This window comes from Grus americana, chromosome 12 (assembly GCF_028858705.1).
Source record: "Grus americana isolate bGruAme1 chromosome 12, bGruAme1.mat, whole genome shotgun sequence".
NCBI lineage: Eukaryota > Metazoa > Chordata > Aves > Gruiformes > Gruidae > Grus > Grus americana.
The window spans coordinates 9,127,706-9,149,350 of NC_072863.1; the positions used below are offsets into that span (position 1 = coordinate 9,127,706).

At 45.3% G+C, this 21,645-nt stretch overlaps 1 protein-coding gene across 1 annotated transcript in view; it reads left to right on the forward strand.

Annotated features, from left to right (window-relative positions):
- The window catches only part of GPC4 (glypican 4), a 69,547-nt gene extending 48,845 nt beyond the window's left edge, over positions 1-20,702 (forward strand). The window contains exons 4-9 of the mRNA XM_054839450.1: positions 8,167-8,332; positions 14,085-14,215; positions 14,419-14,565; positions 14,963-15,099; positions 17,303-17,478; positions 18,485-20,702. Of these exons, the coding sequence (XP_054695425.1) occupies positions 8,167-8,332; positions 14,085-14,215; positions 14,419-14,565; positions 14,963-15,099; positions 17,303-17,478; positions 18,485-18,693 (966 nt within the window). The 3' untranslated portion in view covers positions 18,694-20,702. The remainder of the gene's footprint in view (positions 1-8,166; positions 8,333-14,084; positions 14,216-14,418; positions 14,566-14,962; positions 15,100-17,302; positions 17,479-18,484) is intronic.
- The last annotated feature ends 943 nt before the right edge of the window (positions 20,703-21,645 follow it).

Here is a 21,645-nt window from a genome sequence, read left to right on the forward strand (position 1 = left end):
TCCAAGACCCAGTTGCTTTTTACTTTCCCAAGGTGCTATCAGGAGAGCAAAGAGTGCTTTACAGTAGAACAGCCTTGATGGTTTTTTAACGATCCTATATATTTTTACATCTTCACTAGGGAGATGCATTTAGAAAGGTATTGTTCGTGCGCGAGTTTAGGAGTAAACGGGGAGAAGAAGAGAGAATATTGAAAAGCTGCAAGTATGCTTGATTTCTGAGCCAGAATGCAGGGAAATAACTTTAATTTGGCACAGGGTGGCTCAGAAGCTGTGTGCTGCTGCCCAAACATGCAATGGAGGGCAAGCACAGCCTTTTTTCAAACTGTGTCTAAACCCCACCATTTTGATGCTCAAGTTTTCACCCCTCAAATTCCCTTCTTTGGACTCAAGAAGTACAAAATCCTCCAGGTCTGTCCTGAACAGCAGATCAGAGAAGAAAACCCAGGATGCCGTTTCTGCCTGCTAGAGATGTGTCCTGCATCCGAGGTGGGCTGTGAGGGGCTGGGGGCCTCCAGCGCTTCCCTCCGTCGCCTGCTGACGTCTGGTGCTTTCTCTCTGACCTTCCTGCCCTCGCCTTCGGGAGACGGAAATCTGCCCATCCCCTAATTGCTCGCTTGCTACTTAGCTCTAAAATCAGCCGGGTTAAATTGCTGCCAGCAGTGACATTTCCTGCCCCAGCCAGGGGTGGAAAAAAAGAAGCAAATACAAGCGAGAGCCCAGAGTGACCAAAAAAGGGTGAGAACCTATAACTGGGCAGTTCTCAAGCTGCAGAGGTGTTTCCTTAATTAGTTACATGCGATTAAACCCACAGCCCAGTTGAGGGTCATGACACCTTTGAGGGCAGAGTGCCCAGGGGCTCGTTGGGTGCATGTCAAATATAGGTATGGGATGGAGGTCCTTGTTGTGGGAGGAGAAGGCGGCGGCGAAGTCAAGGACTGCATTTTGTAGGGTCAGGAGGAGCCTGCTTGACCCAAGGGCTGGGAGGGGAGGTCTGGCTGGAGGTCAGCAGCGGAGGGGAGCGAAGGATGAAACGTGCAGCCATGTGACAGCGAATCCCTGCGTTTGTGTCACTGTCTCTGCAGAGCTGCAGATGGGGACGTGCGGATGGGACCTCCTGCAGCTGCAGTGGTGGTGAGAGTTTTCTGCAGCCCTCCAGGAGATTTATGCTGATAAGCTGTTTTGGGGTGTTTCCACTGCTTTTCCCTCTTGCCCTTGTGTCCAGTTGGAGGAACTGCTGGGAGCTCTGGAGGCTCCCAAATCACCTCCCCAACAAACATTTGTGTGCTGAAAGCCACATGAGGTGCAGTTGCCACCAAAGCAGCTGGGCTGCTAGGAAGGGGCTTCCAGCCCATCCTTGGGAACCCTGGGAAAGGCAGCAGCTTCAAAGTTTTATGCAAGAAATAGTGTTTAACGTGGAAGCACAGATGTGAGCTGCATGAAATAATGCACGGCTTCATATGAGGAATACACCTGCCTCCTCATCTGCTGTCCTCAAGAGACATTAACAGCTGAGAGGAAGCTGCTGGAGATGTTCACAGTGAGTGGAGGAGGCTTAGCTTTCTTGGTATCAGCGTTTCTTCCCTAATGAAGTGTGATGATAGAAGCCAAGGAGGGAGTTTTCTTCAAACCGTTTATGGAAGAGAATTGTGCAGGGGACAGGTGATTGCCTTCTCACAGCCACTCCAAAGCTGGAACAAGAGCCCAGTGGCTTTTTAACCCCTTTTGCTCTGAGCTGCCCCATTTCTAATGAGTCCTCCATGGACCACAAGTTGGAGCTCTGAACCTGCATAAACCAACCTGCTGCTGGCCTGCGTGATCTCCCTTACCTCCAGCTCCATCTCCTGAACCGTGGCTCCTGCCCTCTTCGGCATGGATGCCAAATGTGAACCAGACATTAGCTTAGGAGAAGCAGCGATGAAAGTAATAAAAAAATGAATAAATAAGAATTAAGGCCTGTATCATCAAAAATACTAGGACACTGAGCTCCCATTTCAATAAGTGTCGTGCCCCTTGTAATTACCATTTGAGGATCTAGAAGTTTAGTCAGAGACCAAAGGTCTCTCCCTTTGTGCAGTCTTTGCCCTTGGTTTGACTTAAGGTGAACACGACCTTCATCCTTCTTCAGGAGGACGTTCATGTTCCTGTACCCAACGAAGCTGGGCAGCCTTTGGGCAAGAGCAAACTCCCCCAAGGAAGTGACAGGAATGAAACGTGTTGCTTGCATGTACTGGGAGGAGACGCGGGGCAGATGCTTCTGCTTTGTGGGCAGCAGAGAACCAGCCAGAAGAGCCGAGGAGCCCTTTTAGCGTTGCAGAGGGACCTCTCAAGAAGCAGTGCTGTCCAGGCAGCAAGTTGCAAGCCATAGGGCCAGACCGAGGGGACACCAAGCACAGGGACTTTGCCTTCCACGTGTCAAGGGCAAACATCAATGCAGAAAACAATACCAAGCACTTCTCCACATCAAAGATGACCCTGAGAAGACCTGCCAAGAATGTGGCTGCATCTGCCTCAGCTCCAGCCATCTGAGGGTCTGCGTTAGGCACAGCCTTCAAAGCATGCTCGAGCGGCAATCATCGCGGATTTAACGTGCTGAGAGTGCGCATGGATGCGGCTGTGGGTTTGGAGCTGATGGCATCATGCGGGAGCCTTTCAGTCCACTGGGGGTTTTTTTCCTTTCTTTTTCTTTCTTTGCCTTCCCCCACATTGTGGTTCTGCTGCTAATTTTGAAAACAATGTGAGGGATAACTAAGGAAGTTTTTGGGTGTAGCTGCCAAGATAAATGTTCTTGCCGTTTTGCTCATTAAAGCAAACAGAATGCTCCTAATTATCTGCTGTGTCTCTGGGTCAGGGAGAGGCAAGTGCTTTGGAGAACAAGCTTTGTTTGAAAGGTTGGTCCTGAGGACACCAAGAGTAGGAGATGCTGACCCTAGCATCACTCTGTGAGCGTGCGGTGGAAGAGGTGTCCACTTGGCACCCTGAGGTCCCCTCTGCCCTGCATGGGTGGTGGGTGCCAGCGAGGAAGACCAGCACACGGCGCTCCCCTTTTGACGTGTTAATATTAAGACTGAGGAGGTCGAGTGACTGGCAGTGTGACTCTTGGGAGCTTTGCTGTTCCTCTGGCAGTGTCACATCTTGGGGGGATGGAAAGCAAGCTATAAGTGGGGAATCGAGCATAAACGTACTCTTGAACTTTTCCTCGCACTAGATACAGCTGCAGCAGACATCACCATGGGTAATGAATACCGACGAGGCACAGAGCCGTGCGGTTCCCAAATATCACTCCTAAATGTGGTCCCTTGTGCAAGACCTCAGAGGCCCAAATCTGTGGTTGGACCAGATGCTTTCTAACTTATTCATGTGCTAGCACTGGGCCAGTGAAATTGGTTAAATGCGTAGTTAATTCCAGAACACTTTCATTGGAATATTTGGGGTGGAGAAGCAAACCAAGAGCCGCCCGAGTCATCTTCTGCTTCACAGTAAGCAGAACGTCTGGACCGGCATGTGCCAAGATGATGCTCTTGCACAACACTAAGGGAAGGAAAAAATGAGGCAAGCAGGGTTGTGTTGATTCCAAAAAATCGACGACACTTCACTTGTCTAAAGTGGCTGCTCACCTGGAGCATCCCACAGTCCTTCAGTCAGCTTTGGAGTTAGTTTTTGAAGTCATGAAATCATCTTTCTGTGTAACTGAGAAGGTACTCCTTCAGTCTTTTTTATCCAGTGTTGCCCTGATTTTTTTTTTTTTTTGCAAAGAAAACACAGTATAAATCAAAAGTAATTTCACTGCATTTATTTTCAAATTGTTGGATTTTTATGTTTTCTGGTGGCTGTGCTGCTGGCATGGCAACGCTGTTGTTGTGCAAGCTTGGAAAACAAGAAAGCCTGAGTTATCAGTGTTATTTTAAATAGTTATGAAAGCTGACAGGATTTTAAATGTTGTTATTAACATTCTTAATGTTAACTTGAGGGTAGAGTGAGAGAATAAAATGTGGCTCTGGCTGTCTGGCAGCTGGTGGGAGCTCCCCACAGGACTGTCCATGGTCGGAGCTCTGTCATCCTTCCTCAGCTATTCCTTGCCTTGGGAAGGAGGGGGAAAAGAAACCGGTTCCTTCTCTGAAATTTATCTGCTTGCACAGATTGGGTTTTTCTCTTGAGGTTTGGTGGCTTTGTGGTAGGCTGTTAACAAGGCATTTCACGTGGTAGGTGTGTGCTTTAATGGTGAAGTTTCAACCAGACATTTACGTCCAGATGCAATTGCCAACAAGTTGAAAAAGGCTAAGGACATAGGGCAAACGGTTTCCATTATGTGAGACTCTGAAATGGGATGGATATGACAAGGTACCAGCAAAACCAGATTTTATTTTACCAGGAGAACATCATTTGCATCTTCACTGCTAAATGTAAGATGAGGGGTATCTCAGCAAACATGATATGAAACATTTGAATTAAGCCCAGAACTGTTTGTTTTTCACTTATTTCTTGTGGATTGTGTGCAAATACGTATTTCTAAGGAGCAAGTTTGATACGAATGTGAAGATTGGTGCCCAAACACATCTGTTAGCAGCTTTTAATCTTCACATTTGACAAAGCATATAGACGTGGACAAATTGTAATTTACATGATGAAACCGCAGGGTGATGGATTGCTGCAGTGGCATGGAACACCAGGAAAGGAAATAAATTTCAGAAGATAAAAGGAAGGGGTTGGAGTGCATTTACTTCTATTATAAGCTTTTACAGGGTACGTGCACTACAGTGTACCACTACCTGGGCTCAATCTACCAGAGTAAATCCTCTTCAGCAAATAAAGCTTTCTTTGGGACTCTGCTTTATTGGAAAGGAGATTATTTGGTTTTGAGGGTCATTCTAAAGTAGAGTTTGAATGAACTTGAGTTGCTTTCCAAGATAAACACAACCCCAGAACAAAGCATATCTGGGTTTACTGTTACATACAATGGTGTTTTAAGAGCTTGCACCTGGCGTGGCACAGCGCACATTAAAAGCTTGTGACGAATTGCCAGTGCAACATATGGCACAGCCCAGCGACAGATCCAGAATTGGTCTGGACTGGGTACGGGCCCCTCGCCAGGGGTTGAGGTTCTTGCAGCGATATGCAGCAGTTAAGCATTTATCATTGTTGTAACAAGGTGTAATTGCTCATAATCTTCCCCAAAACTCTCTCTCAGAGCCGATCTCTGCTTGTGCCTTCCTGTTGCTTTCTGACACCATAAAATGCCAGATCTGGACTGATGAATTTCACCTTTGTTCTCCTGTTCTCCTACAGCTATATTGCAAACTAACAGCTACCGCCTGGGTTACATCCATCACTAGTTAGGGCTTGGTTCGACAGTGGCTGCAGGCTGAGGTTTGTCTTGCCATCGTCCCCTTTGCTGTCACCCTCTGCTCAGCTCTGTGTAGGGCTCAGAGCCACAAACCTACATAGGGAAGGAAGCAAAACTTCATTTACTTCTAAAATCATCCTGGGTCTTTGTTCAAAGGACCTAATTCAAGCGACCGTCCCGTGTCATCTGCCCTGGAATGCGGGAAAGCGGCTTCGGTTTCCCCTGCATCTGCTGGGATTCGTAAAGATCAACCCCTATGAAATATCAAAGCAGGGTGGATGCTGCAGGGTTGCAGCCACTTGGTGCTCGTGGGGCGAGCTGGGAACCTAAGATGGGAAGGTGCCTCCTGGGTTGCTGCTCTGCCGGGGATTTTTTGCAACACACTGCCATGCAATTCCTTTCATAAAGCTGGAGTTTTTTTATGATAGCTCCTCATTCCACTTCAAACTGCTATAGCACGTGGCTGGTGCTATCAACCTTTTCCTAATTTTATTCCCGAGGAGGATGCAGAGCACTTCTTTGAGGGCCAGCAGTGCTAGGATGGCTGGGATCTGCTGATAAGCCTCAGGTCGAGGCACGGAGGTCCTGGCACCTACCACCAAGTGTCTTGGGAAGAGGTTTTTGTCAGAGAAACAACTCGACTACTAAACTGGGGCATCCTTCAGAGCTCTGTCTCTGGGTGTGAGATGTTGTATAGTTCCCTCTTCCCCCCCTGCAACTTTTTTGTTATGCAAGGACTGCACCATCTGGATGGCAGATGATACCTTTACATTTGTCTGTTTTCAGTTTTCCTACTATAAATCATCTGATTTAGCTGGTTTCTGTTGCTTGAGCTCTTCCCAGTGTTTGAACTAGCTCTGCTTTAAAGCCAGGCTGCCCTGATAGGGAGCTTTCTGCTGGGGCTCCCGCTGCGCCTTCCAAGTATACATATATATATATATATATATAAAATATATATATAAGAGAGTGTGGGTATATATATGTATGTATATATGGTCTGAAGCATCTGAATCAGATTCCCCCACTACCGCAAACAGCTTTCTACATTGAGTTTCCATTTCCTCAGCCAAACAGGCTCCTCGCAGACAAAAGAGGGGTAAAGATGACAAAAGAGGGGTAAAGCAATGTCTGAATGAACATTGCTGGCCAGCCAAAATCCAGCAGTGAGCTCTATAAGCTGCAGAAAATTGTCCTTATGTCTTTCTAACCAGTTTTCTTGCCTACTGAAGAGAAACCATGGTATTTCTGGAGTTTTCAGAAACACAGCAGATTTTTATCTTTCATCTCTTTTCGTAAGAAAAGAGGGTATAAAAATCTGCTGATGTTATTAGCAAAGTCAGCCTGATTATGTAGTGAGTTTTTTTGTTTTCTGGTTTGTATTTGTTAAAATCTGTTGCCTCCTAGTTTCATGTGCTGCCAACTAGTTTTTGCACTAGAAGATCCTGTTCAGTTTCTCCATAGCCCTCGTGCTGAGATGAGCTTCACAACAGTGAGGTCCTCAGTGTGTGTGTGGCACCAGGTCTTCCTTGCATACGTTCATCTCCATTCAGTCCTGTCATCAGCTCTGCCATGAAGTCAGTTTCCAGACCTCCAGCAGATATGATGTGGAGGCCATCTACATCTCCAGCCATTTGTATTGAATGACTTCTTTCTTCCTTGGCGCTGCGTGTGTGTCTCCTCCTTCAGCACGGTCTTGGATCATAACCTATTTAGAGCGCTCTCCACAAATGCCTTACAAGAAGTCTCAAGCACATTGCTTAAAACACCAGAGACCGCTTCTATTTTGTCAGCGTATCTCTGATCACATCTTAATTTTCCATTTCCATGTGTGGCTAATTAACACTTAAACTTACTCTTGAGGGAGCTTCTCTGTTTAGTGCTTTAGACGGACCCACCACGTGGTCTGCACTAGTACGCAAATGCTGAAGCCAATGCTTCTCAGACCGGCTGGGTGGAAATGGTTTCAATGGATGTTTTGAAGCTGGGCCAGAGAGTGAATCAAACATGAATGACCATGAGTCACTTTGGAAAATAGCCCTGTCGAGGGCTCAGGGGGTGACGCTGCTGCAGATAGCTCCACTTGCACATCCAGCGCTGCAAAATCACCGGCACGTTGGCTTCAAGGGTCCTCCTGGCTTGTCCTCAGCTTGCAGGGCTGTAGCTGCCGCCACCTTCGGTTGTGGGGAATGGACTTTTTAGCGTGATGGGTGCTGAGTGTAAATGAATCTGGGTATCTGTCATGTAAATGTTGTGTTGCAGGAGTTGAATGTAAGATAAAGGAGCCGGTCTCTCTGCTGGAGAGCCTGCTGGGCGATTGTCCGGAAAAGCCGAGGAGGAGGAGGGCACGCTCCTGGTGGGTTTGATGGGATAGCAGCAGGCATCCCATCTCGACCACTTTTTCCCGAGAAATCCCAGCTTGGGCAGAGCAGCCTTGCATTACGCCTTTTGGCTTGGTTGCTTTTTACTGCCTTCCCTGAGCTCGGGTGCTGCGTGTCCCCTCAGGGTGCCTGTCCTTGGAACCCAGGGAGGGGTCCCGCAATACACAGGGTGTATTGCAGTGCAGATAATGTTTTGCAGAGAGAGGGACTGGCCGTGCCCCTGGAGTGGCAGGTACACCCAAGGAGGTGAGCCAAACCATTTCATCTGCACCCCAGATCCCTGGACCACGTAAGCGAGGAGCTCTGACTGGGCAGCAGTGGCTGACCCCATTGCATCTCCTCTGCACAGCTCTGTTCCCACCAGCCCCGGGGTAAACCTGTGGCAATCTTTTGCTTTAGTGACCGAGGGCTAATTGTCATCTTCTTTCCCCTTTTTCTCTTTTAAAGGTAAACCCCACACCGCAGGGTACACGAGCGCTGCTGAAAATGATGTACTGCCCACACTGCCGAGGTCTGGTGTCGGTGAAGCCCTGTTACAACTACTGCTTTAACGTCATGAGGGGCTGCTTGGCCAACCAAGGCGACTTAGATGCCGAGTGGAATATCTTTATGGGTAAGGCAATATGGGTTAAAACTGCATGTGAATATATATCGATATTGTGTCCCCAACCTAAACAGCTCTTGTGAGTGGTTGTGCTGAGCTATAGCAGGTTTTTTGGGTGTCTGCGATGGGTGTTTTTCCTTCCACACCTCTGTATACAAGACTCCTTTTGCAGTTCACGTTAGTTTGTAAATAAATGAGACTTCTGTTGTGCCAGTGACCTCTGTTGCAGCAAGGAGGACGGAGCTGCCATGTTCTTGTAGACTTGGAGCATCTCTTGCTGGAGCAAGCATGTGTGCAAGCTGTTTTTCCTATACTACTCCTTACACGTTGTTGTCAGCATACAGCTGTCCTTCCTGAAGCCAGTTTTCTTGCTCAGCTGTCTGGGAGTCTTGCTGCCAGCCGCAGTGAGCTTTGGGAAAAGCTGTAGGCCTGTATTTTACATTAAAAAATTGGGTGGGACATGTGTCTGAATCTGTTTTTAAACAGCTTGCTTGGCACTTGGCCACCATCCTTTTGAAATGTCGATAGGCCTTACGTGATGCTGTGCGAGTGCTTTTGCCATCCTCTTCCTCCTGTTTGTTGCTTCTCTTCCGTGCTTATAAACAGTATTGTTCGATACAAATTTAGACTGAAATGTTAAATTCTACCTTGGGTCAAGGGTCAGCAGAATTTGCGATGCATCGTGTTTTGGGGGCACGGGCAATAGATAATGGTAAAAGTTTTGATTTGTACTCCCTTTCCAGGAGGTTTGATTTATCTGTGAATGAGCATCCTTTGGGAGCAGTCGCTTTACTCCAGTTAATGTGTGATGAAGTAAAGTACTGCTGCTACTGACAAGGCTGTGGTATTCTTCCCATCCCACTCGTGCAAAAAAAAAAAGACTGTTAGAAAGAAAAGATTTCCCTTTCATTGAGCTGTGAGATAAAAAAAGGGAAATTGCTGATAATTGGCGTTGCAGGCTAGATTTAAATCTTAGAACTTGTTTTCCCGTGTTTGTGCACTGGCTTTTCACTTCACTGCCCGTGCCAACTGGATGTTTGCGGGGTATTATTTTCAGAAGGCTTTTTTTTTGCCTGTGTATTCCATATAGGGAGTTAAATGTGACACTAAATTGGGTTTCCAAGTCATTCTCTGGGAGGCTGACACCCCCCTGTTCCTCCCAGCCGTCTTTCTCATGAGAATATTAAGTATTTCAGCTACAATTGTTGCTGAAATAGCTGAAAGCCAGGAGACTTGCAAACATCTAGTTCAAGTAGAAAAGAGGAATCCCATGAAAGGGAAGGGCATAATGCCAGAAAACAGACAAAAGCACAAGCAGCTAATTGCTGTAGGTGGTATGCAGCTAAAAACGAACCTTGGGGGAAGCCAGTGAGCCCCTGTCACAGGAGACTGATCAGGGACTGCATACAATAATTAAGATTATTAAACAAGACTAAATAAATAAATGCGATTCCAGGTTGGAAGCAAAGCTCTCTTCTTGCTGTGCTTCCTCCCCAAGGGCTTCTTGCCCACTCATTACTTAAGTATGGTATTAAGCTTCGTTACATTTATTGGCAGTACTTGCTTGTTTCTTGCACTCCGGGTTGATTCTTGCAGCGGAGAAGGGATACCGAAAGCTTAAGCCTTTCTTTCTTTAGTCACTTTAGTAACTGAACAGGTGCTGGTGATGTTGCAGATTTTGGTTTCTATCTCACTTTGCCGCTTGAGGCAAATTAAATTAAATAGATCTGGTGTTTGGGGCAGGACATGTGTCACAAATGTCCTTTGTGTGTGCGTGCTTAAAGGTTTAAATAAATAAATCAATAACTACCCCAAAACCACCCCACAACAGCAAACCCACCTGCATGTGCTCAGTGCTATTTTGCTTCATGGGTTTAAATACAAAGTTATGATGATGATTTATTACATATCAAAAACAGATTTTGAACGTAGTGAAATAATTTAAATATAGTTAAATGGGAGAAGTTGCAATAAATGCTGCAAGTATGTATGAATTTGGGTGCGTGTGCATATAAAATATGCACGCGCATGTGTTACTGGGTCTATATGTAAGTCGCTTGTATAAAGCTTTCCCAAACTGAGATGTAAAGTTCGTAGGTTTTTCAAGTCAAAAAGACTTTATGCTACCATTTAAAGTTGCAGTGTATGAAATAATGACCAAATTGTACTCTTTTCTCCCATTTAACTATCTTTAAATTATTTCGCCCTCTGTTCCTGACACAGTTGTACACCAATTAGACAGGGGTACACTTTGTTTCAAACAAGCTGTTGCCGGGGTTGGAGCTTTCCTGAATGAACAGTGTTAATCTCCAGTGCCTTTTCATGATTTCCCCCCCCCCCCCTCCCCACAAAGGTTTACTCTGCTCAAAGATGTTGAATTCAGGCTCCATATACATATTTGGAGTACTACTTTGTGTGCAAAGAATTTTTTCCCCTTAAAAAAAAAAAAAATTGTTAATGAATGGTCAAGGTCTTCCCCCTCCTTCCCTCCCCTTTTAAATCAGATCTTGGGGTTAAGACTGAAAACTGCCTTTTGTTCTTCAAGTCAGACAGTGAGGCTGAAGATGTGGGTTTCTGATTATTGGTGGCACAATGCGAAAGAATTGCTTTCCTTCATGAGAGCGAGGTGCTTTGTCGCCAAGGATTGTCTCAATGCCAGTAGCAAGGACAAATGTATGCAGGAGGAAAAGGGTCTTTAACGGATGGTGCTATATGGTGTGGGTTGAGTTCCCCCCCTCCCAAATCCAATTCTATCTCCCCATCACAGGGAGGAGAGACAGTCTTTGTCATGCTGTGTGTTTGTAATAAATGGCTAGGGTACATTTTTCACTCTGCCAGACTTTTATTTGCAGAGCAGATAAAACTCTGAGCCACCTCACCGCGGCTTATAAATATCAATTATTTTGTACCAGAGCTGGTGCAAAATAATTGATATTTATAATCAACTCCTCTCTCCCAATACTGGGGAGAGAAGAGGAAAATCTTTTGGGGAGACAAGTTGCACCAAAGCTTCACTTCTGGTGTCGGTGCAGCGGTGCTAGCGTTAACTTGAAGCCCAGCCAACCTTACTGATGTCGGACGTGGCTACCAGGGGGAACCGCTGCTCGCCACCACTGCTGCTGGGGACACCAGCCAGCTCCTGGTGGGAGGTAAAAGTTTGCAGGATGCCCCCAAAATCAAAACTATAGATGAGGCAGAGCGCCTCATCCCTCCATTCCCCCCCCTTCTTTTTAATGAAAGTTTATTTCATTTAGTGCTCCTTGCCGGTATCTATCCCAGCTCCCAAAGAGCTCCAGTTGAATATATTCTCCAAGGGCAATTATTACTTTCCTTATCTTTTCTCGCCAGCTTTGGCAGCTCTGCTGGAGGCCGAATGCATTTTCTCTATCGGCAGTCAAAGCGGAGGCTGCATTCCTGGGCTGTGATACTTGTAACGCCATGGCACCCCCGCTAACAAAGGACCCAATTCGCTCTACATTCCCATGGTCTTGTGGATGGCCTGCCCGGCTCAAAGTTTACAAAGACGCCAAACAGCCAGAAGAATTGGGGTTTATGTTTCCTTTCAGTCTTTCACAAACACTTTATTGATCTGCGGCCTTTCCTGGCCACTCAGAGAATTAAGTAGTTACAAAATGAAATTATTTTTCTTTCTTTCTTTTTTTTTTTTTTTTAGAAAAAAACCCCCACCCTATGCATTTTGTGTGGTTTAGTATCTGTCTATTCATAATATTTTTATTTGAAATAAGCAGCTTCCTGCAAACTGCGTCAGGATGTTCTCTATGTGCATGAAAAACCCCAAAAGCTTTGACAATGATGAACACATTTAAGTTGTGCTCCACTTGTTTACAAAAGTCTCCATTTGGTAGCACATCAAAAGCATTTTTCTCCCCTCCGGCACAATGGTATATTCATGCTAGCAGTCATTACTCAGAGATTTGAAGCATCACTTTATTGGAGCCCACCACAATACAGTCTAAGACTCTTTGTTTCACTTGTTATTACCTTTTTTTTCCTTTTTTTTTTTTTTTTTCTAAAATACATTTAGTTCAGACCTGTTTGTAGTCCCTGACGGCTAAATTGCAACCATGCCCTGCAACAGCTCCGTCATTGATGCTGATGGTGTGTGCCTGCGGGGCGAGGGGCTTTCCCGGGGGGCTCCAGCTCCTCCCAGGGTTTGCTCCTCAAACACCCGCACCTTGGAGTCCTGGCTGACGTTGGGTTTAGGATAGGTTGATCGACTGATAGACCTTTAACTAACACCCAGCAAATCTTTAGAATATTGAGTTGTCTGTGGATTTACAGGCTAGGAAGGCGTCCACAGTTCATGGGGGGGGTGTGTGTATTTGGTGTTTGATTATTTATCATTATTATTATTATTACTATTACTATTATTATATTTTATTTTAAATACACAAGTAGCTTAACTGTATATTTGTCATCAGTTTGTGGTTTTTTAGTGTAGTTTAACGTGATTTGAACACTAAGGCAGAGCTAGTACCAAATTGTTGAGTATGTGGAATATCTTCATAGGGCTTTAACAGGTAGCTGGAGTCCACAGAAGTTCTCTGCTTATTGAAAGTACCTTCTGCGCTTAGGAGGAGGATGAATGTCATGAGAAACACTTTTCAAGAGAAATTAATAGACTGACTGTGAACCACCCATTTCTCCTTAATGGAGGGGAGCAGGCGTATCCCTGGGAGCAGGGAGGAGCTCCTGGGGAGAGGGTTTCCTCGGGGCAGGAGGGGCCGTTGTGCCCTGGCCTCCCACGTCACACAGGCTAGGAAAAACTGAAGAGTTAAATGCAACTGGAAAATGATGCGTTTGTGGCAGAGCATCATGAAGTGACGCAGGAGAGGAGACCAGCAAACGGGGTGCTTTGGGACTGAGGGACTGCAGTGGAAACTAACGTTAAATACAGGTTGCGCTGGGCGAGAAGAGACGAGTGCTTACACCAGGCGTGTACCTGGAGGGACCTTCTAGGGGAGAACCAGACAGAGGGCTTAAATGCAGTGCAGGGTGAAAGCCTTAATGCTAATAATAATTTCCCAGAGGAAGTAGTGGATGTTCAGTTGCTGTTATATTTAATGATATATTTGATGAAGACGTGCGTGTCGGCACAGGAAGAGCGACCTGGTGTTGGCTGAGGGACTTTTCCATCTCCCCTTGCCTAGGGATGTGCCAAATAATCATTAGTGCACAGCGCTTACCCTGGCCTCATGCAGTCTCCCTCGTGCAAATTGACCGTGTCCTGCCAGAAGGTGCCATCCTTTGGCTTCCCCAGGCACGGCAAAGCCTGTGGCTTTCCTTAAGGGAGAGATGGCAGCCATGATCATCTTGGGCCCTTTTGCATTGGTCTCTTGCATTCAGGACCAGCATGAGGAAGCCACTGGCTTTGAAAGCAGTCTTGAAAAACAAATGATACAAGGCAACCTTTAATAAACGAGCATGGAGAGGAGGGTGTTAGTAATGCTTGTTCTAATGGGAGGAGCTGATTACAGGCTGCCTGTTGGCAGGCTGCGATGGCTCTCCCTCCTTTAATGTGGCTTTTGATGCCTATCATCCTGTGGCTTGGTGCTGGCAGGCTGTAAGTGCCTGCTGAAGCTGTAGGGTCTGGGAACGGAGCAAAATGTTTCCTGGAGATGTGTACTGATCAGAAGCGACACTGCAGTTGTTAATGCCTATGTGCTCGATCTGTGACCTTTGTTATCTGTTGTTCCTGAAGCTCCTCCATTAAAAGCCTTTTTTTCTCTCTTTGTGTCAGATTCGATGCTGCTGGTAGCGGAGAGGCTGGAGGGTCCCTTCAATATCGAGTCAGTCATGGACCCCATTGATGTGAAAATTTCCGATGCAATCATGAACATGCAGGAGAACAGCATGCAGGTGTCTCAGAAGGTAAATGGGCCGACAGGACGCTTGGGCTTTATTTATCCAATGTGTTTTATTCCCCTATTCTCGTCAGTATGTTTTTTCTTTAATGTCCTTTCAAGTATATATAAAGCTGATGTATTATGTTGGTCAGGGGCTTGGTTGGAGCCTGGAGAAGGGAGGCTCTTGTGACCACCCATTTCATAAAACCCTTTCCTTCTCTCACATAGGTTTTCCAGGGATGTGGCCAGCCAAAAACACTTGCCCAGGGCCGGACTGCTCGCTCCATCTCCGAAAGCGGTTTCAGCGCTCGTTTCAGACCCTACAACCCAGAGGAGCGGCCAACTACAGCCGCCGGCACGAGTTTGGACCGACTGGTGAGTGCCTGGTCCTGCCGGTGCTGCGCAGGTGCTCTGCACCCCTGTACCGCAGCATATAATTTTCCATTTGTAATTTATAGGGTTTCTTAATATTCCTTGGCTGTCTTAAACTCTCTGAGGGGTGTAATCTGCCCATGGCTCTAGACGTGAATTACCTCAACGCGTCTATGTCAGAAAAGCGCCTGTTAAAAGGCTTGGCTTATGAGTAATATGTGTTTGAGGAGCGGTGTTTAATTTTGTATTAAAAAAGTAAATCAACCATCAAAACATGCAGCCTGAAGATCTGGTCTATACACGTCTGTTGTGATAAAAAATACCTTTCCAGCTTCACTTTTAATGAGCGTTTGGTATTCTGGATTATGTCCTATGTTTCTTTTTTTCTTTTATTTAATAGGTTACTGATGTGAAGGAGAAGCTGAAGCAAGCCAAAAAATTTTGGTCATCTCTCCCTGGCAACATTTGCAATGATGAAAAGATGTCCGTAGGCACTGTCAATGAGAACGAGTGCTGGAACGGGAGCGCCAAGAGCAGGTTTGGCCATGCTGCCGCCCCCGGTTAACTCTCTTCCTCTTGCCCCAGCCTTTCCCAGCGTGCCAGCCCGTCTCCCCGAGCCCCCTTCTCCTGCAGGAGTGACCCCAGCTCCCCCGAGACAGGCTGCTGCTGTTACCCCTTGTTTTTTATAGATGGCAGAGCTTGAGTGCAAAGCTAAAGGGTTGTCCAAGCTCTACATGGTGGTTTGTTTTAAAGGAGAGAAATGAGTCTAGATACCCAAATATGGCATCTCTCATTGGACTTAAACCTCGTACTCGTTGCTCATGGGTTTGGGGAGGTGATTTGTACAAAATCCTGTACCACGGCCACCGAGCGAAGATGCTCGTGTTGTCTGACAGCCCCAGTGACCCCATTGCCCCATTGCATGGCTGTTTCTACCAGGAGCTATTGCTGGATTCCTTGTTGAGCAAGGGCAGGGGGAGATGGAGGCTGGTGATGGGTCCTCTTCTTTGCTGCTGAGGTCAGTGGCACAAGGGGGCCAGTGGTTTTCATGTATGCTTTTTGTGGAAAAATAGTTACAAAACTTTTTTTTTTTTTCTTGTAAGGAAGAAATTACCAGCACATGAATAAGCCAAAGGTTTTCTGTCATGTGGTTTATGTAACTATTTAACTTTTATTTTGGAAATAGAAGTTTCTTTTTTTCTGTTTGCTTACTGAGGAAATAAGCAAAATCCAAGATGTTTCATTAAAAAAAAAATCATCCAGGGTTTTCCAATAATTTTTCTAAGTAATAGCAGGTTTTGACCTTGATATTTCTGGGGCACAGGACTAAGCCATACCACGTACATTTTGCACTGTTCTGTGTGTGCCTGAAACTCTGCCTTGCTCTGCCAGGGCAACGGTTTGGGTCTCGGTGACAAGAGAGGGCCCTCTCCCCTTCTGAGGTCTTGTTTATCAGCAGCTTGTGTGGGGATTTTCACAGCAGATTTCCCCAGTGTGCATGAGGGCCAGCACCAGTAAGGAGGGGAGATGGAGCCTCGGCAGCACGGGCAAGGAGACAGAGGGGAGGCTGGACATCTCATGTGGGTTGTACAAGATATTTTGCTTCGCTGTTTCTATTTTCTCTGTGGCTCCAATAAGCTAAAAGTTCAGTAGGCTTCCACGCTTTGGTCTCTCTCTGGCTTTGCAACATAATATTGATCACAAATAATAACAAAACCATCAACAACAACAATAATAATAATAAACCCTCCCATATACAGGACAAGGTTTGAGCATCCCCCTTAAAATGTATGCTTAGATCTTACTGCCTGGTCTCCAGGATCAGTAGATTATGTTAAAGGATTTTCTCTCTCTCTCGTGATACTGATGCTGGCATCATAACTAAGACAAGTAATGTTTTCTTCTGTTAAACAGTGATCTTTCTTGCAAGTCAGGTAATTAGAGGAGGGGAGAAAACAAGTGTCATATCCCTACTCTATAAGATAATACTCCAAATACCTGTTTCAGGAGAAGTATTCATTTGAGTTTTGTTGCTCGGTCTCTCTTTTAAACCAAGAGGCTGTACGTGTGTTCAGACCTGAGCACGCACACCTCCTCAGGCTCTTCTCTGCTTCAATGCGTGGGGTTACGTTATCTCACCTTCAACATCACAGATGTTTCTCCTGCTGGGGTTATTAGGGAAATTGCATCTCATGTCTGCGTGGTGAGACGTACACATTTAATACCCCAGCTTGATGGTTAAGGTGCATTATGCAAAGCCAGAATGACACTCTTGCCTCCAACAATTACTATAGGTTTCTTTCGTATAACTATGGCCCCAAAGGTTGTTTTCCCAAACGTGTCATCTAACTGGGCATCAAGGCATCTCAGCAGCTTGTTTTGCTCTGTGGCCTGCAGCGAGCTGATTTATGCTATTGTAAGCCGTTATTATTGTAAACCCCAGATCTTCCTTCTCTTTTCAAGTTGGGGAGAAAATTGTCTTTCCCTTCCTTTTGTGGCACAGGGTATATGAAAACAGTGTTTAATTCCACGTGCTGCTCAGGTCGCAGGGAGGGGAGATGGGGTAAGGAGCCGGAGAAGGGCTCCGTGAGGGTTAGCACGTGGGAAGATCACATTGGGCTCAGGATATCACCCAAGCTGAAAATGGGGGTGGCATCGCTGAGTTCCCATGCTGTCACGCTTCAGCATGGGACCCCGCCGAGCTGCAGCTCCCGTACCAGCAGGAACGGTTTCTTTTCAGGTATGACTTTGCAGTGACTGGAAATGGCTTAGCAAGTCAAGTGAATAACCCGGAGGTAGAAGTTGATATTACCAAGCCAGACATGGTGATTCGCCGGCAAATCATGGCTCTGCGGGTGATGACCAACAAGCTGAAGAATGCGTACAGTGGGAACGATGTCGACTTCATTGACATAAGTACGTTTGCTATTGTTCGCCTTTTGCTTTTTCTTTTTTCCTTTTTAATTGGATTTCATGCTAACACGGGGTAGCTGGTTAAGCTTCAGCTATGGGTAAGCATCTTAGTAAAGAGGGTGGGAACCGGCATCTCTGGCAGGCTGTGCGAGGAGGGTCATTCCCATAGAATCATAGAACAGTTTGGGTTGGAAGGGACCTTTAAAAGTCGTCTAGTCCAACCCCCCTGCAACCAGCAGGGACATCTTCAACTAGATCAGGTTGCTCAGAGCCCCGTCCAACCTGACCTTGAACATTGCCAGGGCTGGGGCATCTACCACCTCTCTGGGCAACCTGTTCCAGTGTTTCACCACCCTCATCATAAAAAAAAGTTTCCTTAAATCTAGTTTGAATCTACCGTCTTTTAGTTTGAAACCATAACCCCTTCTTCTGTTGCAACAGATCCTACTAAAAAGTCTGTTTCTATCTTTCTTATAAGCCCCCTTTATTGAAATGCTACTATAACATCTCCACGGAGCCTTCTCTTCTCCAGGCTGAACAATCCCAACTCTCTCAGCCTTTCCACATAGGAGAGGTGCTCCAGTCCTCTGATCAGCTTCATGGCCCTCCTCTGGACCCTCTCCAACAGCTCCATGTCTTTCTTGTGCTGGCCACCCCAGAGCTGGATGCAGTACTGCGGGGGGCGTCTCACAGGAGCGGAGCAGAGGGGGAGAATCACCTCCCTCGACCTGCTGGTCACACTTCTTGTGATGTAGTCCAGGATCCAGTAGGTTTTCTGGGCTGCGAGTGCACATTGCAAGCTTGTGTCCGGCATTTCATCCATCAGCGTGGGTGGGTGTGATAAACAGCACGGAGAATTCGCATTAACCAGAAGACCAGCGCTTACATCTCATAAATGCTGAAACATCCACGCGTGTGCCTTCTTTCTTTTTTCCCCCTGCTGCCTTCTGCAAGCGAAGCCTGGCGCTGCAGATGGCAGAGGAGGACAGTGTGTGTTTGTCTCCCGCAGGTGAGGAGAGCAGCGGGGAGGAGAGCGGCAGCGGCTGTGATCTCCAGCAGTGCTCCCCGGAGTTCGAGTTCAATGCCACCGAAGTCACTGAGAACTCCAACAAGAGTGATAAGAACGTGAACACTTCTGCTGCTACCAGGAGCAGTTTATCACAAGCAGCCTTGCTCCTTAGCATTTTGTTCTTGGCCATGCAAAGACAATGGAGATAATTGTGCAGCGTAGGGGGAAAAAAAAAAGACTTTATTCTCAAATTTAGAAGCCACCTGCTTTCACTTTTATACCATCTAGTGACTTTGCTTTTTAAGTTAATGGACAACAGTGTACAGTTTTTACTATGTTGCCACTGGTTTTAAGATACTGATGATTTTTTTTTTCCCTTGCTATTCTGGGAATAACAAGAACGGGGACTACCAGTCTGTCCTGTTCACCAAGAGTCCATGTTAGAGGTGGATAACAAAAATGTATATACAAGCCTGTAGTTAGCTCTGATTTGTGTCTTTATCACCTTTTTTTTTTAAAATTTTTATTTTATTTTACCATATTTCTTACAAAAACAACAAAAAAAAAACCCCAGGGTCTTCTCTTGGCCTGTAACAAGTATGTTTCTGAAATGACAAATATCTGTACAGAAGCAAGTTTTATTTATCATGTTATCTTACGGGGAAAAAGTAATTGCCCAAGGAGCAGAAAACATGTTTCATGTAGTTCCCATTTATCCACATTATGTTAGTTGCCTTATCTGGAAAGTGGAAGTAATTTGTCTTTATTATGCGGTAAAACAGGAGGTGAAGGCAGAGCTGGTCAGTGTGCCAAGTGCCCCATTTGCATAGGGTGTTAGTGCCAGGAGCAGGTTGTACTTTCTTTACAGGAGGTTTGGTTAAATTGGAAGAGACTATAGAGAATTCCACAGACGCTAAGAAGAGTTGTCGTTTGTTCCCCAGGATCCTTGCAATTAGCTGTAACTCCTGTAGGTCAGTTCCCGACGTGCATCCCCCGTGGGAATGAGGCATTAAACTTGTTCGTTTGGAAGCAACCTGTCGTGTTGTGGATCCAAATGCCAACATGTGTCTTGTCTGCAAGTTTGTTAGATGAATGCTGGATTAATTTTTTATTTGTTTGTTTGTTTTTGTTTTGTTTTTAAGGAATACTGTGTGGGAGGGGAGGCGGGGTGGTGTTGGGTTTGTTTTTGCAAGAGTTTTGGTTCCTCTCCGATGGGGGTAAAAGGGAAGGAGCAGGCAGGCAGCGCCTGTGGCACTGTTTTAGGCAGATCTGAATAGGAGCAGGCAGGAGCTGGCAGGGCTGAAGACGCCTCCTTTTCCATGTATTTGGTCTCCTGGGAGCTGATGCCCAGCGGCTGTAGCTTTTCGGCACTACGCGAGACACCCTCCTCTCTCTACCTGTGCTTTCGCAGTTGGAACAGCGTTGTGGTGAACAGCAACTCGTTAATGAAAGAAATGTATATTTTTAAGAAAAGAGATGAAATAATTTTTAAAATAGTTTAGGGAAAACAAAGTCTTTGGAAAGACTCAAAATTATTCTGCACGTCTCCTCCTGCTTTAGGTAGCCTTTTGGTCTGGCTGGATGCTGGGATCTGGCCAGAAGAGCAATCCAGAGAGAGAGGGTTTGCTCTATTCCACCCTTGTGTTTTAAGGATAATTTTCTATTTTTATATTGAAGCATTAATTACTTGTTAGCTCAGGGTCAGCGTTATATTCAACTTTATTTTCACACCAAATTTCTGCAAAGCTATAAAGATGGAGTATTCTTGGCTGGTATAAACAATCCTGCAGGCTTAATTTTACTAGAAGTAGCCAGTTATTTATTAAAACATGATGTTAGTAGAGTAGGGATATTCTGGCTAGATTATTTTTCTTCAGAAAATAAATCATGGAAGCATAAAATTGAAAAAGTTATAAATTTATGTGTGGGAAAAAATGGATTGTAAATAGCTAAGTTGCCTTGCGAGGAATTGGAAAATGTGCTGATACTTAGAAACTACCTCAGTTCTGAGGAATTTCCTTTCTAGCTTTGAGTGCTATTACATTTACTTGGTAGAAGTGAATCTGGTCTCCAATATGTAGCTGAAAGAGTTATCCCTATAGACCTTGTTAGATTGTTTTTAATTTAGAGGGTTGAACTACATCCAGCTGTTTTCTTTCAGCTAAGTTCCCTAACAAAGAGAATTTCTGAATTAAATATTGCTGATGGTTTCCATGACTTTTACTGATTTGTTTGGTTTCATGGCATTTTCTGATTGTCCTTTAATTATTTAAATGATTCTAGCCATTTGAATTTTAATCCCGAAATAAACAAACCTTAGATGCACTACCATTGTAAATATATCGCAGTAAGGTCTGACTGGATAACCCTTCTGGCTTACACCCAGCTGGCAGGCTGGCAAAGTTAAATGAAGAAAAAAATAAAAATTAAATAAAAAAATTCTTCAGAGCTCAGAGAATGGTGAAACAAAAGCCCTTGTGTTCGAAGGGACTGACTTCTCCAACATCTCCCTTCTTGGCGTAAGTGTTCATATGTAAGAAAGTTGCTTGTAAATTCTCCTGCTTTCGAGCCTTTCAGCTCAGAAAAAACGTTTCTGAATTTATATTTATCGTTTTACAACTAATTGCTTACTGATTATTATTCCTTAGTATGGTACAAGCCACCAATGCAAAGACCTGCCGTGAGTTTTAAGTGTGTCCAGTTGACTTTGTTGATAGCACAATGGTCCTCCCCTATATAAAGGACAGATTTGTCACCTGGGGCTACAGGAAACAAGAGTAAACATCAATGTAGAATGATCAAAAGTTGTGTTCCTGCTTTTATTTTGTGTTTGTGTGTGAAATCTGCTCTCTGACAAGAGCTTGTAAACTAAACCGTAATGGTGGGGATGAGGCACGCTGCTGACTCTGAGGAAGGCACGTGCTCCCTTCCTTCAAGTATTTCTTTTTTTTTTTCCCACATAATCATTGCCATTACAAGCATGATTTAAAGAAAAATTCCCACACAATAGAATCAATAATTAAAATAAATGGAATTGGAAACGAGCTTCAAATGCAAAATGAACCAGAAAGGTGGTGTTCTTGGCAGCACGTGAGGTGCTGTCTCCCAAAGAGGTGGAATTAAAAATTACAGCCCTTGAAAAGACGTGCTTTAGCAGCTCC